General features: G+C 27.0%; 1 protein-coding gene across 2 annotated transcripts; it reads right to left on the bottom strand.

The window, feature by feature from the left end:
• Positions 1-255: 255 nt before the first annotated feature.
• On the bottom strand, positions 256-14,405 carry LOC112687369 (putative uncharacterized protein DDB_G0267840). 2 transcript variants are annotated; one of them, XM_025560022.1, is made up of 11 exons: positions 14,314-14,405; positions 13,277-14,189; positions 12,993-13,160; positions 12,833-12,904; positions 12,315-12,756; positions 6,504-6,786; positions 4,607-4,743; positions 2,904-2,999; positions 2,588-2,816; positions 631-2,501; positions 256-575 (listed from the first exon to the last, which is right to left on the bottom strand). In XM_025560022.1, the coding sequence occupies exons 2-11, from the start codon at positions 13,345-13,347 to the stop codon at positions 429-431; spliced, it is 3,516 nt and encodes a 1,171-aa protein (XP_025415807.1). In that variant the 5' UTR covers positions 13,348-14,189; positions 14,314-14,405; the 3' UTR covers positions 256-428. The 2 variants fall into 2 exon arrangements, with proteins under 2 accessions (XP_025415807.1, XP_025415810.1); XM_025560025.1 differs by lacking the exon at positions 14,314-14,405 and having other exon boundaries at positions 12,993-13,062; positions 13,277-14,117.
• Between the last annotated feature and the right edge of the window lie 48 nt (positions 14,406-14,453).

The raw sequence follows: 14,453 nt of genomic DNA, 5'->3' as shown, positions 1-14,453 counted from the left end.
AATTCATTAACACACTATTACAGCTTGGTAATTTTAATTAAGTTTTTTTCATTTCTAATTATAAAGCTTAATAGAATTACAAGCAGAATTATAATAAATTAAAAACAAAAGGATATAAAATACATGTTTTTTTTTTTTTTTGACAACGAATAAATGATACTAAATTACATCAAAATACAAAAATTATTTCCCTTGTGGATATACACAAAGAATATATTATATTATGTAATAGTACAAAAACTAGGGGATGATTTAGTTTTCTGACATCTAAAATTTAATTATGTAAATCATAAAAATTGTAAATTATTGATTTATTAATAAAGTATATAAATTTAAGTGGTTTTTATAGTAAAAATGGCATATTAACTCTTGGGAGTGTATAAATTAATGCTTATTTTATTTTAATTAAGAATTTTAAAACTAAGTTTTTAATTAATATATGCAGGAGGTTTCAAAGCATTTAATACTTTGAATGGATTAATAACTTTTAAAATATTTTCTAAATCTTCTCTCTTCTGCATTTGTATTTTTTTTTTATTTTTGATTTGAGCTATACTGTCTTCCAATTCAAATAGCTAAAAATAGATACAAATTAAATTTTAAATATGTTATATATAAGCTTACACTCACTTGATTCTGAAGCCTTTTCGTTAAAATAGATTTATTTTTTATTAGATCATCTTCCGAGAAGTTACTACTGTCAGTCATCAACATTTTACAATTATGACATAATTCAGTTTCTTCAGATGTATCTTCAAAATAAGCAATACATTTTTCATGATGTAATCCATTATAGCCAATACATATTTCAATTTCATCAATTTTTTCTAAAAGAGTTTCTAATTGATTTGGAGTTCTAATTTCTTCATAATATTCAAAACTTTTACCATTAATATTAATATCCGGCACTAAACTTTTGTAAAAATAAATTTTCTTGATAGGTTTCATATTTTGATCTAGCTCTATAAATCGATGTGCCTTACTTTTTATGTTAATATGGTGTCTCCAAAAATTACCAGGAAGTGAAATAGATTTGGCTATTTCGTTCATTGAAAGACTTGCTTGTTTATATTCATTGTTTTTGTTTTGATTAGAATTTAATGACACACAACTGAAAATTACTGGTGTAGTATTGTCCACTGATTGATTATTTTGTGAACGACGTTTCTTGTTTAGCAAGGGACGTTTTACAATTGATAGCTGTTTGTTATTATATGGAAGAACTAAACTATTTGAATACACCTGATCTGTAGCTCTAGAATTTGCAGTTGATTGTTGCCCATTTAGAAGATAATTTGATTGTGAAGTATTAACCAATGAACAATTAGCATAAGTATTTGAAACATTAGGTTGATGATCAGAATGTACAGTAGTAATAGATATAGAACTATTAGATGAAGAGTTTAATAATAGCTGCTTAAGTTTTGATTCTTCACTAATAGTTATTATATTGTTAGCTGAAGTTGATGGATGAACACTAATTGGTGTAGAATTTAAATTGACAGATGAATTAACTTGGTTAGTATAATTAGTTGTTGATATTTTTGTACTTTTTCTGGGCATAGATTCATTTGTATTATTTTGTAAAATATCAGTCATATATTTAACATTTGAAGTAGTTGGAATCGTTGATTCAGCATTTGATTGAAAATTATCCACTAAATAACTTTCATTTAAAGTTTGAGATTCATCATCTATTGTATCAATTGGTTCAGATTTTATATTTAAGTTTGAAACAGGTAAAGATTTTTGCTCAGTGGACTCTTTAGTCTTAGGCGCAAAGTCTATAGTTGAAGTTAATGGTGAATTTTTGTTAACATTTGGTTCACAAAAATCTGACTTAACATCGTCAGTTGAAATTGTTTGAAATAAATCATCAACAGGTTCAAGTTTTATACACACTAATTCGTTGTTATCGTCAATAGTTGAATTTATTGTTTTGGTAGAGTCTATTGCTGATACTTGTTCACTCCGAACTTGCAAATAATTATCTTCACTATCTAACAGTGAAGTAACATAATCAGAATGATCTTCTGGATATGATGGTAGAACATTTGAACTTAAATTTTCATTAGGATTAACCTTTTTTTCAAATGTAATAGATATAGGTTTATTATGGCGAGATTTTGAAATTATTTCTTTAAATTTTGATTGGAGAGAAAGAGGTATAGATTCATCAGATGATGAAGTTATTGAAAGTGAATCTTTAATTACAGGTTTTTTTGGTTTGTCTTCTTCAATGATGTCTTCAGGATGATATTCAATTTGAACCCCATCTTGTCCTGAGTAGTGTTGAACAGTGCCTAAACTGTTTAGAGTGACTGATAAAGATTTATTAGCTAAAATTTTCGGAAACAATTCATCTAAACTTGACCGTTCCTCAGAACTATCATCTTGAGTATTTACAAATGCATCATTCGGTATGTGATTTGAGAGTACAGGGCTAGTACTGATGTATTTTTCATCTACATTTTTATAACTAGTGGTAGTTTTTGATTCATCTAAAACAAAATAAAACGAGCATATACATTTTAAGAGAAAATAGATTTTGAAAAATGTATTTTCAATATAGTACACATTAACATACCGGAAAAATTATTCTTTGTTTTCTTTATAGTCAAATCATCATTCTCATTATCAATTATCGATCGTTTAGATGCATTCCTATATGTATTTGGTGCTTTTAATGCACAATTATTTTCTAATGGGATTTCATTTTCATTTGTGTCTGCTGCATCAAAATGTCTCTTACATAATGTACTATTTGTAGTCAACTTAACACCATATATTAAACTCAATTTATTTGCTCTAGATTCCTAAAAAATATATAATATATAAATTATATTAAAATTCTAATTAAAAATTATACAAGAAAAATGTTAATTAATTAGTAAAAGAATTACATCTCCAAGTACAAATAAGGTTTCAGAACCAATTGTATCATTATACTTATTGTTACATCCAGGTATAGAACAATAATTGTGTACATCCATATTATCCTTTGTATTTGATATATCATTCATGTTATAAAACAAAAAACAAAACACAAATTAATTAATATACAAATATATTAATTTTAATATATACCTTGTGTTAAATTTTAACGGTAACAAAAAATATTTTGGACACACTAACTTATATTTGTTTCAGGTTTTTTTTTTTACTGTGTACAGGATACATAAATTTAATTTTGTTGTTGATAAATTCTAATCTTTAACTAATTTTTGTCTGTACATATATGGTAAAATAAAAATTTCCAATAGAAATCACTATCAGAATGATGGATTTATTTTTTCTAAACAACTTTGACCTTTATAGTTTTTAAATTTCTTTAAATTCGACATTTTTGTGAATGCCATCAAAATTTGCATAACGCTTTATGATGAATGATATGCCAAGAGATATCATCTATCCCACAATTCATTTTTACAAATAGTGAAAAATTTAAGAGAAAAAAAGAACTTTCAGATATAGCAGACTGCCGCTGTATAGGAGACAATAAGCACATGAACATTAAGAAAATTTAGAATTGCTAGTATTGGCATACATTAAATTCTTCAGTTAAAGATTTGGCTAAAGAAGTGACCCTGTAGGGAAAGCATAATCAATCTAAAAAAATCATAAATAACATATATATAAATTGTTACATTAAAACACAACATTTAATAACTTGATAATTCCAATAGAGAACTGTTAATGGTAAGAATTCAAAAAGAACCACTATTTTTAAAATATATTTGTTACACTGACAAATCGAAATTCACTATTATTGATATTATCAACAAGTAAAATAACTGATATTGGTCAGTTCATAATACTGATCGCGTAAATGATTCAAACTTTCAATACATATGAGGAACGAATGTCTGGTGTGGAATTTTATGTGGTAAATTACTGGGTCCTTATGATTACAAATAACCTTAACTTTATGTCAAACACACTATCAACATTTTTGGAAGTTGTCAATTTAGATACCTGTATGAATTTATTTTTCCATCAAGGGGCTACTGCCAATAATACAATAACTGTACAAGAAAATCTTAACCAATAAATGCTGTAATTACAAATTACTTAATTCTAATCTTTTAACCATAGTCAAGATGGCAATTTTGAAGATATAAAAAAAACTGTTAATGTAAAATTTGCTCAGAAAATTAAAGCAATCCAAATCCAGTCTCAAAATTAGTTGTTTCTATTTAAGAAAGTTTTATTTTACTGCACATACAAGGAAAAAATTAGTTAAAAAATAGAATTAATCAAAAACAAATGTATTTATATAACCTGTAAACAGTAAAAAAAAAGTTGAATTCAATTCAAATTTTGAATCCAAAATATTTTCTGTCACCTTTAAAATTAAATACATGATATATACATATATATAATATATTGTATGCCGTGTAAATGATGAGGGAACACAGTAAAAAAAAAAAAATTATATAAAAAAAAAATCATCAAAACACCTTTCAGTGTTAAGGTTTTAATTTAATCGATGTACCAATATAAACTTATATATTTCATTGAACTGATTTAAGCGGTTTGTTTTAAAATATACTATTTTATGAATTTATTTGCATAATTTTAAATCAACAAAATTAATAATATTTACATTTAGAGGATACTCATCATCAGTATCAGTTTTAATCATTGAATTTGTCTGAGATTCCATACCATCATTAATTGTACATGGAACACTAATCATATTCATATTTTCATGATTAGAAAGTGTTGATTGAGAAGTATCACCTAAAATTGTTAATACACATATAAAAATACATATATTTATAGAGAACTAAAAGAAATTTAATGTTTTTAATATGATTATCTTTCTAAATAGCTTAATGAATTAGTTGAGTGTAGATAGAGGCAATATTTTCAGCTTCAAATATCCAATGGATCTTTTGGAAAAATTTAAAAGTTTTTACATTTATTTCAGTGTCATGAATTAACTAAACCATACAGATTTGAGGTTTAAAACAAAATATACAAATATGCTAAAAATATTAATTAAAGCTTATTGTAGATAATTTTTATAATGCATTAAAATATATAATTAATTCTATAAATATATGTATACCTATTTATTTTTGATTTAAACTAATTGAAATAAGATAATGGTTTAGTAAATTAATAAAAAATCTTTTTTTTTTATTTTAATACGAGTATAAAATAAATCCCACAATAACATTATGTTTAATTTTAGTTCTCAACCTTTTGAAGTCCATTGATGGTTTTTGATGCCCTATTTCATATTATTGTATGAGATAATAAATGAGGTTAAAAGAGATACAGGATAATATATTATGGTGTATGAAATTTGCGGATGATATAGTTTTGATAGGAGACAATCTGGAAGAAGTTAATAGGTTGAATGAGTGGAGGTTAGCCCTTGAAGGAAAGGGATTACGCATTAGTAGAAATAAAACAAATAATATAGAGTATAACTTTGGAGGAAGATAACAAGAAGTTGAAGGGAAGAGGAAACAATAAGCAGTATTGTGATAAGTAAAGTCAATAACTTTAAAAATTTAGGATAAATTATACAAAAAGATGGGGTTTTAGCATGGATGTAAGACATAGGATTAAGTGCGTTTGGATTAAATGGAGAGAAGGGTCGAACCTTTAATGTGATAAGAGAATTCCAATGAAGCTAAATGGTAAATTTTACAGGAGTGTAGCGAGACTTACTATGCTATATGGTTCCGAGTATTGGGTGAATGACAGGAGAATAGTAGTATGAATGTTGTGGAAATGAGAATGCTTAAATGGATAAGTGGAGTGACAAGAAAAATATAATAAGGAACAAATATGTAAGACGTAGTCAGTGGCGCTGAACCTTACACTCAGGCCTGACCACATTTGTAAAATGAGGTCAGGAATCAGAGAGATTTATGGTTTGCACTTTGTAATATTCTGACCTTGAGATTATTATAGCAAGGAATGCTGGATGGATACTATCAGATAGATATGTGTATGAAGGGAATGGAAACGTTCAAATGTGAATTACTTGAATTAAAACACATAATAAAATATTTTGCGGTACGGTATTTGTCGATACTTGTCTGACTAGTATGAATCATGCTTAGTACTTATAATTTGAGAACACAAATTATTTTTTTAAGCAAAGTAAAAATGTAGGCTTGTGGACGCTATATTTTATTGGGCCTGAGTAAAATTTTAGAAGCATGGCGTCACTGGAAGTAATATTGGTGTAGTATTGATAGTGGACAAGATGAGAGAAAATAGACTGAAATGGTATAGGCAAGTGGCTAGAGAAAACAAAATCAGTAACAGTGGATCAAATGAATGTTGAAGAGAGGAAGAGGAAGACCAAAAAATAAATGGTTGGATACGATTGAGAATGACGAGGGCTGTTAGTGTGATGTAGAAAATTGAGACGAGTGGAGGTTTAGGACGAAAGTGGCTGAACCTATAAATACTTGAAAGAAGATATTTTTTTAAAAATGGGTAAACAATTATTTAATAATTATTTAAACATCTCTTACCATCATTATCATGAAATAATGTTGGATAAGCGTCTGGTCGTAGTCTTTTAGGTCTGTTGGGATTTAAGAACATACGATCCTCAAAATGGTTTCTGCATATCCTTATAGTACTTTTCAGCTTTCCTACAGGTTTAACTACACCATATAGTCCGCAGTTTCTAATCCAAATTGATCGAGTTGCTGTATCATTTGGAAAACCAAAAAAACTGATTGTGTTTTTTGAATATTTGTTTGGGCAGTTCTTAACTTGACATTTAATTCCAATTCCCATTGAATAATAGGTCTTTAAAAATAACACAATATAAATTTAGTAAAATATCAAAAACAAAACAGCTAGTACGGAAATACAGCTGAAGAAAATAACATCGACTATAGATTAACAATGCAAACGAGCATTAGTAATAATGATAAATAGAAATATGGACTTTTATAATTATTAAGATTTATTAATACATAACAGATTTGAATCTGTGATATCCATTCGATATCAGACATCAGTAAAAATGATTCTTAGTAGAGGTGGGCGATTTATCGATTTTAAAATCAATTATGCCCAGGCAATATTATAGTTGAATCCATTTTATTTTCATCGATTTGGCTAATTTAAAATTTATTTTACTTGTAATTGGTATATAATGATAATTTTATTAAATAGCATATTCTTTAAAGAATAAATTTTTTTTAAAAAAAAAGAATATGTTATAGTACTTCACTATACATAAGATTTGATCAAAACGTAAGTAAAAATATTTAATGATGAAGACATTCAATTGAAACATTGAAATTATGTTGATGAAAAATGTATATTAATTTATATATAATAGTGAAACTTATACTACACAACAAATGATTAAATTAATTTTGTTTGATACTTATACACAGTAAAAAAAAAGACTTGGTATGGTCTGCTTACTAACTACTTTCTTACAATTTTGTGCTTATACTATTTAACATGCAGTCTTTTTTTTAAATGAGTTTTATTCATTTTCAAATGAATGTATCAAATCTTGCCTATCAAAGACAAACTTTTCATGACTTATAAAGAATTAGATGTAATTTATATCTAATTATATTGAAAAATAATTCGTTGTGGATTTACCAATATGGTTCTGTGTAGGGTAAACAAATAAAATAAATTACTGGTTTTATGTTTTCTTTATTTTAAAATATATATTGAGTGACCGGAACTCAGAACCAAAGCCTATTCACACAAAACTGCGTAAACTGCAAAATATATCCAGGTAATAAATACAAGTATATATTAAAAATAAAACCAATAATTATGACGACCTCACACACTCCAGCAAATGTTAAAATTGTATTATTAAGTGGAACATTTAGTCCACAACAACTTATGCAAAATCACACAATTGCATCAATTGAGTGATTTACGTGAGTTCGCACTGATATTAATTAGTATAGAAGCTAAAAGTACTTACTAAAAGTATTAAATTATTAATATTATATGCAATTATAAGAAATTTTTTTCAATTTGATTTAAATCGATTCACTTTTGAAAATCGCCCATCTTTAGTTCTTAGAATTTATCTACACCAACTTATATCAGTATAGTACCAAACGTCAATATGAAATTTATGTAAAGTACAGTTTTAATTTTGTGTTATAATAAAATAATTAATATTAAATTATAATTTTCATACAAATTAAGTATACTAAAGTAAAAGTCTAAGTATAAGAAACAAAAAATATAATAAATTTAAAATTGGATAACTTGTAATATAATTTTAATGACCACACTCCTATATCGCTAGAAGTGGGTTGTTAGAAGCGGTTTGCCTGTAGATAACATGATATAATAACAGGATTTTTATATAACAGTCTATTTTTAGATTAACCGCCCTATGGGAATTCATAATTTGATAAAATAATATGTTGTATTTTTTTTGTACAGTGTATTTAAGATTTGTCGGTAATAAATAATAATTATATCAATATATCAGTTATTTACTTATTTGTCTATAGCAGAGGTTCCCAAACTTCTTATAGTACGACCCACTTTGGATTATTTCAATTTTGTCGACCCAAAATAATATCTATAAACATTTTTTTTTTTTTTTTGCTGTTTTCATTATTTTAAATTGAAGAAAAGTATTATATTTATAAAAAAAAGCTTATAATATGTCATTTAATTAGTAAGTATACAATTTTAATTTGAAGGATGTAATTGTTTCCAATTTTTTATAACTGGATTGATATCCACTTTTTTATTTTGCTTGCAAAAAACTTGTAAGCTCATCATCAATTAATTTTCTTTTTTTAACCACTGACTCAGATATTATCTCTGTTTCTTCAGTTTTCACAGAACTTTAAGTCATTGACTTTTTATTTAACCACATGTCCATAGTAACTGTACAAAAGCTCAAAAAAAAAAACAATTTATTGGTTATTTGAAAAATAGTAAGATTTAAACTGCGTGCATGTATCGTATTCAATGTACCGTTTGTTACTGAAAATAATCAATTTATTTGAACATCTAACAGGTACTAATTTGTTTCAAATATATTGCTATATTTTCAATAATCAAATATCCGATTGCGTTGTGTTGACAACAGAGCATAGACATATAAAGAAATATTATGTCTATTAATCGCAGTAAATTTGTAACTGTCACAAATGCAGATAATAGTTTATAATAAAACTAAATAATCAAACATCAACCATAAATAAAAGAAACACATGAAAAATATAACGAGACTCCTTTTTGAGTCACGATCCACAGTTTGGGAACCTCTGGTTTATAGACTAGTGATGGGAATAATCAAATGGATAATCCAAATAATGGTACCAGATATATTTATCAGAAGCAAATTAATCGAATTATTCGAAAAAATTGCATGTTTTACTCATTGTCCATTGGGTACTAAATTAAGAAGTCGACTATTCATCAGTATTATATTATTTTTAATCGTTGATATAATTCCCGGTATCGGTAATTGCCACACTAATTGGTTTAATACATATAAATATTTAGATTGAAAATGCATTTCACTTTCACGTTTATAAATAACCATTTGATTATTTATACAATCAGTTCATGCAGTAAATCATGAATTATTCAATTATTCGATTATTTTGTTTTCGACTACTAATCATTCGGTTATTTTTTTTTTCGATTATTCCAACATCTCTACAATAGACAGACTGAAGTTAAAAAAATAGGAAGAAAGGGAATGGAAGAGGAAGGAAATTAGACTTAGTAAAAAATTTCTCATAAATCAAGAAAAAACTAGTGATGGGAATAATCGAATGATTAGTAATCGAAAAAAATAATTGAATAATTCATGATTTAACTGCTTGAACTGGTTGTATAAATTAGTAATGGGAATAATCGTATCATTCGATTATTCCTATCACTAGAAAAAACATGAAGAGGATTAAGAATATTAATCGATAAAGAAACCATTAAAGTCCAAGAACTAAATAAAATATACAAAAAATTTTATGTTCTAAAGCGGAATTCGAATGTGGATTTTGTTTGAAAAATATTATTCACTTTGACATACACTCAAGATTAACTATTTACAATATTTCAAATCTGATGCTGATTAATATAAACGGTCCACTATTGAATATATAGAACCGTGAAGACTGTTTAAAGATGGATTTTAAAATATAGAACGACTGATGTCAACAGATCCAGAAAAATAAAGTATAGAACAAAAATTATGGAACATTCTACAATCTTAATTTATAAGTATATTTTATGTATTTGGTAAATTAATTGTAATAATATTAATTGCATTATTAAAATTATAGTTATTTATTAATATATATATATATAATTGAATGGCGTGGAGGGAAAGGGGTTGATGTCAAAAGACCTGATAGTTTCCACACAGTTTTAAGCACTCAAAAATAATTTCAGGACTACATATTTGGATGTACGCCAGATATGATATATAAATTATTTGTCAATTACTTTCAATACAGCTTTCTTTCCTTTTTTGTTGTTGCAAACTTTAATATTTTTAGTGAATGTTTAAGCACTATTATATGAATTGTTTTAAATGCATATTAATTCGCTTATCACCTTTTACCTTTATTAGAGTTAGAAGTTATAAGCTCTGATAATTAAATATAATTTAAAGAAGTATATTGATTTAATTAAAAGAATATTTACAACCTATGCAACAAGGCATAATAAGCAAATTTGAACATACAACATGAAACACATGAGGAGGGAGGCCACCCAGTGATAAAACCCAACATTATTATTATTTTTTTTAGATTAAATTATAATTGTTTAATTACCAACAATCATATAGGTAGTCAATTTTGACATTTTCTCTTAAGAAAGCATAAGGAAGGGGTGTTACTAGGAAGCAATTGGATGCAAATTCAGCAATTAAAGAATTAGAAGAGACTGTAATTTTTTACAATTTTTTGTGGCTACCTTGATTTACAGATACCATGGTGCAGAAAGTGATGGATTGGAATGGGAAAATATTTAGAATGGTTTTACATCTCCAGATTTGGCTTACATAAGTCCAGATCAGATAGGCCTTAATAAAAATTTGTTGATGGTAATTTTTATGTGGAAAGCTAGTTTTAATTTCGGAATTTAACAAAGTGAAGTCAACTATTGACAATGTTCCTTTTTGATTTGATGTGAGGACTTCAGGTCAATTTTTTGTCAATTATGACACAGAGATATTTTACTTATTGAAAAAACATAAATAAAACTGATTAAAATTATTGATTTTTATTTAGCTTATTATTAACCATAAAAAATGTTGATTTTAATTTTAAATAATTTTAAGTTCTATGTAAGGATGCCAATCGATTACTGTTATGAATTAATTTATGCAATATACTTTAGATGTTTACAGGGATATTATACAATCCATAATTTGAATTGATTATTTATTTGAATAAACACACATGAAAGCTTAAGTACAATAAGGCTAATAGGAAATATGACAATAATTAAACATTCTAGTTAAAAAGTTTAAAAAATTAATTATTATAAAAAATATTTTTATCAAATTAACTTTTTTGTTAACTTATTTTGGTATAATGTCAATTGTAAACATTAAGAAGCAATTTGTTGGAACTATCACAGTAATTCCTCGTTATCCTCAGAGGTTGCATTTCAGAAAAGTTGCGCGGATAATGAAACCATAAATCAATATAAAAAAGGAGATTAGGTTTTAATTTCTTAATTTTAAAAATCACAATATGATTATTACTATATTTTTACCATTTTTTAATTTATTATTTTTAATTTATCTAATTTATTAATTATTTATACACATACTGTACATACTTAAATTACACTAAATTTATTAGAAGTAACTGTATGTACACGTATCACGCACAAAGAAAAATAAACTATAAACCGAACAATAACTGACAATTATTAATCGTAGATGTGTAGCTTGTAGGTACCTTATGTATGGTATTTATCTATAATAACTAAAAAAAATATTGACATAGTTGTCTAATAAAAATTATCTAGTGTTCAAATAATAATGATAAAACATTATCTTATTAATAACATTTTATCGTGGACTCAACTGCGGATAATAAAGGATCACTGTATAGAAAATTGTTTATTTAGATGATTTTTGTTAGGTTTCATTTTCATTTATTAAGATAGTGATGAAAATTTCATAAATTGTAAATAATTAATAATAAGTAATAATTAAAATATGTTATTATTTTAGACAGGTTTGGAACAAAAATTACCGTTAACCATATTTTGTAATATTTGCTATATTATATATTTACTAATTAAGACTTAATATATGATGTATAAATATATTTTATGTGTAGTTATTTTGTTTTTACCTTTTTAGTCTGATTCTGCAATGTAGAAGTAGTTTCGTTTCTTGTATCATTCTGTGTCTTCGTCCTTGATTGAACCAATGAATTATTTACAATTTCATCATCACTTTTTTTAATTTTAATTTTTCTAGTAGATCTCCTTGGTGTTATGACTGCATTATTTACTGATTGATTTTCTATTTCTCTTTTATTCTTTTCTATTTCCTCTAGTCTTGCTATTTTTTCTAGTAAAGTTGGCTCTATTTCTATCACAGTATGGACTGTATGCCCCATACGGGTTTCTACTGCAGTACGTTCTATTTTATCCATTCCTTCCTCAGTTTGTACTGTTTCTTCTACAATTTTCTCCGTGTTTTTCACAGATTGCTTTGTTTTTTTTACAGTTTGTGCTACAGATTTATTTGGTTTCCTGGTTGAAATAGGTTCCTCAGGATAAATTAAGTCACTAAAATTTATAAATATATATATGTAAAGTAAATAACTCGGTAAATATTAAATACAATTTAAAAAAGTAATCTCACCTCGTAACTCTTAATTTACGTCTTAAACGTGCCACAAATTCAGGTTTTATATTACTGTCTTGAGTTACAACGCTACATGCAAATAAAAAAATAAAATAAAAATAAATTAAAATAATAAACATAAATCAAATAATACTAGAATAATTTTTTTTTTATATACATTTTTGATGACGGAACAGCAGATTCTCTTAATTTTCGTTTAAATCCATCCCGCACAATGTAATCATCATCTGTAAAGTGATAACTACATATACGATGCCAATCCAAAACATTTTTAATTTTAAGACTTTGAACCCATCTTTTCCTTCTTAATGGATCAGTAGGGAGTCTATGAATAGTAAGTATACAACAATTAACATCCGAAGATTAATTACCATGGCTCAAATAAAGGAATTTTCGGGATGCTTTACATCCTAAAATATGTTGAGGATTAAAAGTACTTACGTATGATAAGTAACATTGCCAAGTTGTCTTGTTCTCGGAGAAGAATTAGTACAAACAATACACGTATGCATTTATAAAAATCTTAACAGAGAAATACATGAAACCAAATGGTATAGGGATAAATAATAGAAACGTCCAACAAGTATTTCACTCAATTTATAAGTAACACATACAGATGTCCAATAAACTATAGGTGGTACGACTATTATTCTAATCAAAAAAAAGTTGTCAGTACCTTGAGTTACCGTTAAAAATTTCTTTTTCGTTCTGAGAAATTGATCCGCTTACAGAATATTATTTAAGGGAAAAATTCCAAACTTCAAGGATGGAAACCGTAACTATCGATTTGTGAATAATCACAACGATTCAGTTAAATGATTACCGGAGTCAACATAATTGATGTTATGATTATAATCGATTTAAAATCTAAACTTTTATGGGTGTAAACCTTAACTTACGATTTGTGAACAATCACAACAATTCAGTTAAACGGTTACCAGAGTCAACATAATGGTTATTACAATAACAACTGGTTTAGATTAAACATTGAGTTGAAAATACTCGCGACTTCCGACAACAACGTGATGGAGATCTGGTAATTGTCGTTTGTTCAACGTGCCGTAATCTTCTACTTGTAGAGCATTGAATGGCTGCATCTTTACTGCTGCGGCCTAGAGGTTAGCACATCCCGGGGAACAACGTTTAAGACGCCGCCGTCGAACGCGTTTCACCGGTGCCACCAATAACGCTACAGTACCGCCACCGCGCCCGCGTTCGTTCGTCCAAGAACAGTAAACAATCGCAGAACATGGAAGCGACACTCGACCAGCTGATTGGGACACTGTATCCACACCGTATGGAAGTATTGTTGGATCGCATCCGTAATCTGATAAGACGTCGGTAACGTGTACTGCTATTGGTTACGATATTATGAAAAACGGAAACAATTTTCACTTGCACGGTGTACAATTTTTTTTTCGCCGTATTAACAGTACTAATAATAATAATAATAATAATATTCTATGGCATTAACTTACAAGAAGAATGTTTTCCACATCGTCAACCGTACAATTATCATTTATGTAAATCGTTCTGTGATACGATTCATTTAATAGATAACGTAAGCCGCGCCCTTTTGGAGACCGTGTTCAAGGCCACAATCAGCCGATTTTGCTTA

Source organism: Sipha flava, unplaced genomic scaffold (assembly GCF_003268045.1).
Source record: "Sipha flava isolate LNK unplaced genomic scaffold, YSA_version1 34_pilon_pilon, whole genome shotgun sequence".
Lineage (NCBI taxonomy): Eukaryota > Metazoa > Arthropoda > Insecta > Hemiptera > Aphididae > Sipha > Sipha flava.
Note: the sequence above shows the minus strand (reverse complement) of the source record. Positions and strands in the feature narration are given on the sequence as shown.

Coding starts and splice junctions, on each gene's coding strand:
- LOC112687369 (XM_025560022.1), bottom strand. CDS start 13,347: ATGCATACGTGTATTGTTTGTACTAATTCTTCTCCGAGAACAAGACAA. Junction 6,787..12,314: donor TGCAGAATCAGACTAAAAAG/GTAAAAACAAAA, acceptor TTATTTTTAAAG/ACCTATTATTCAATGGGAAT. Junction 4,744..6,503: donor ATTATTTCATGATAATGATG/GTAAGAGATGTT, acceptor TAACAATTTTAG/GTGATACTTCTCAATCAACA.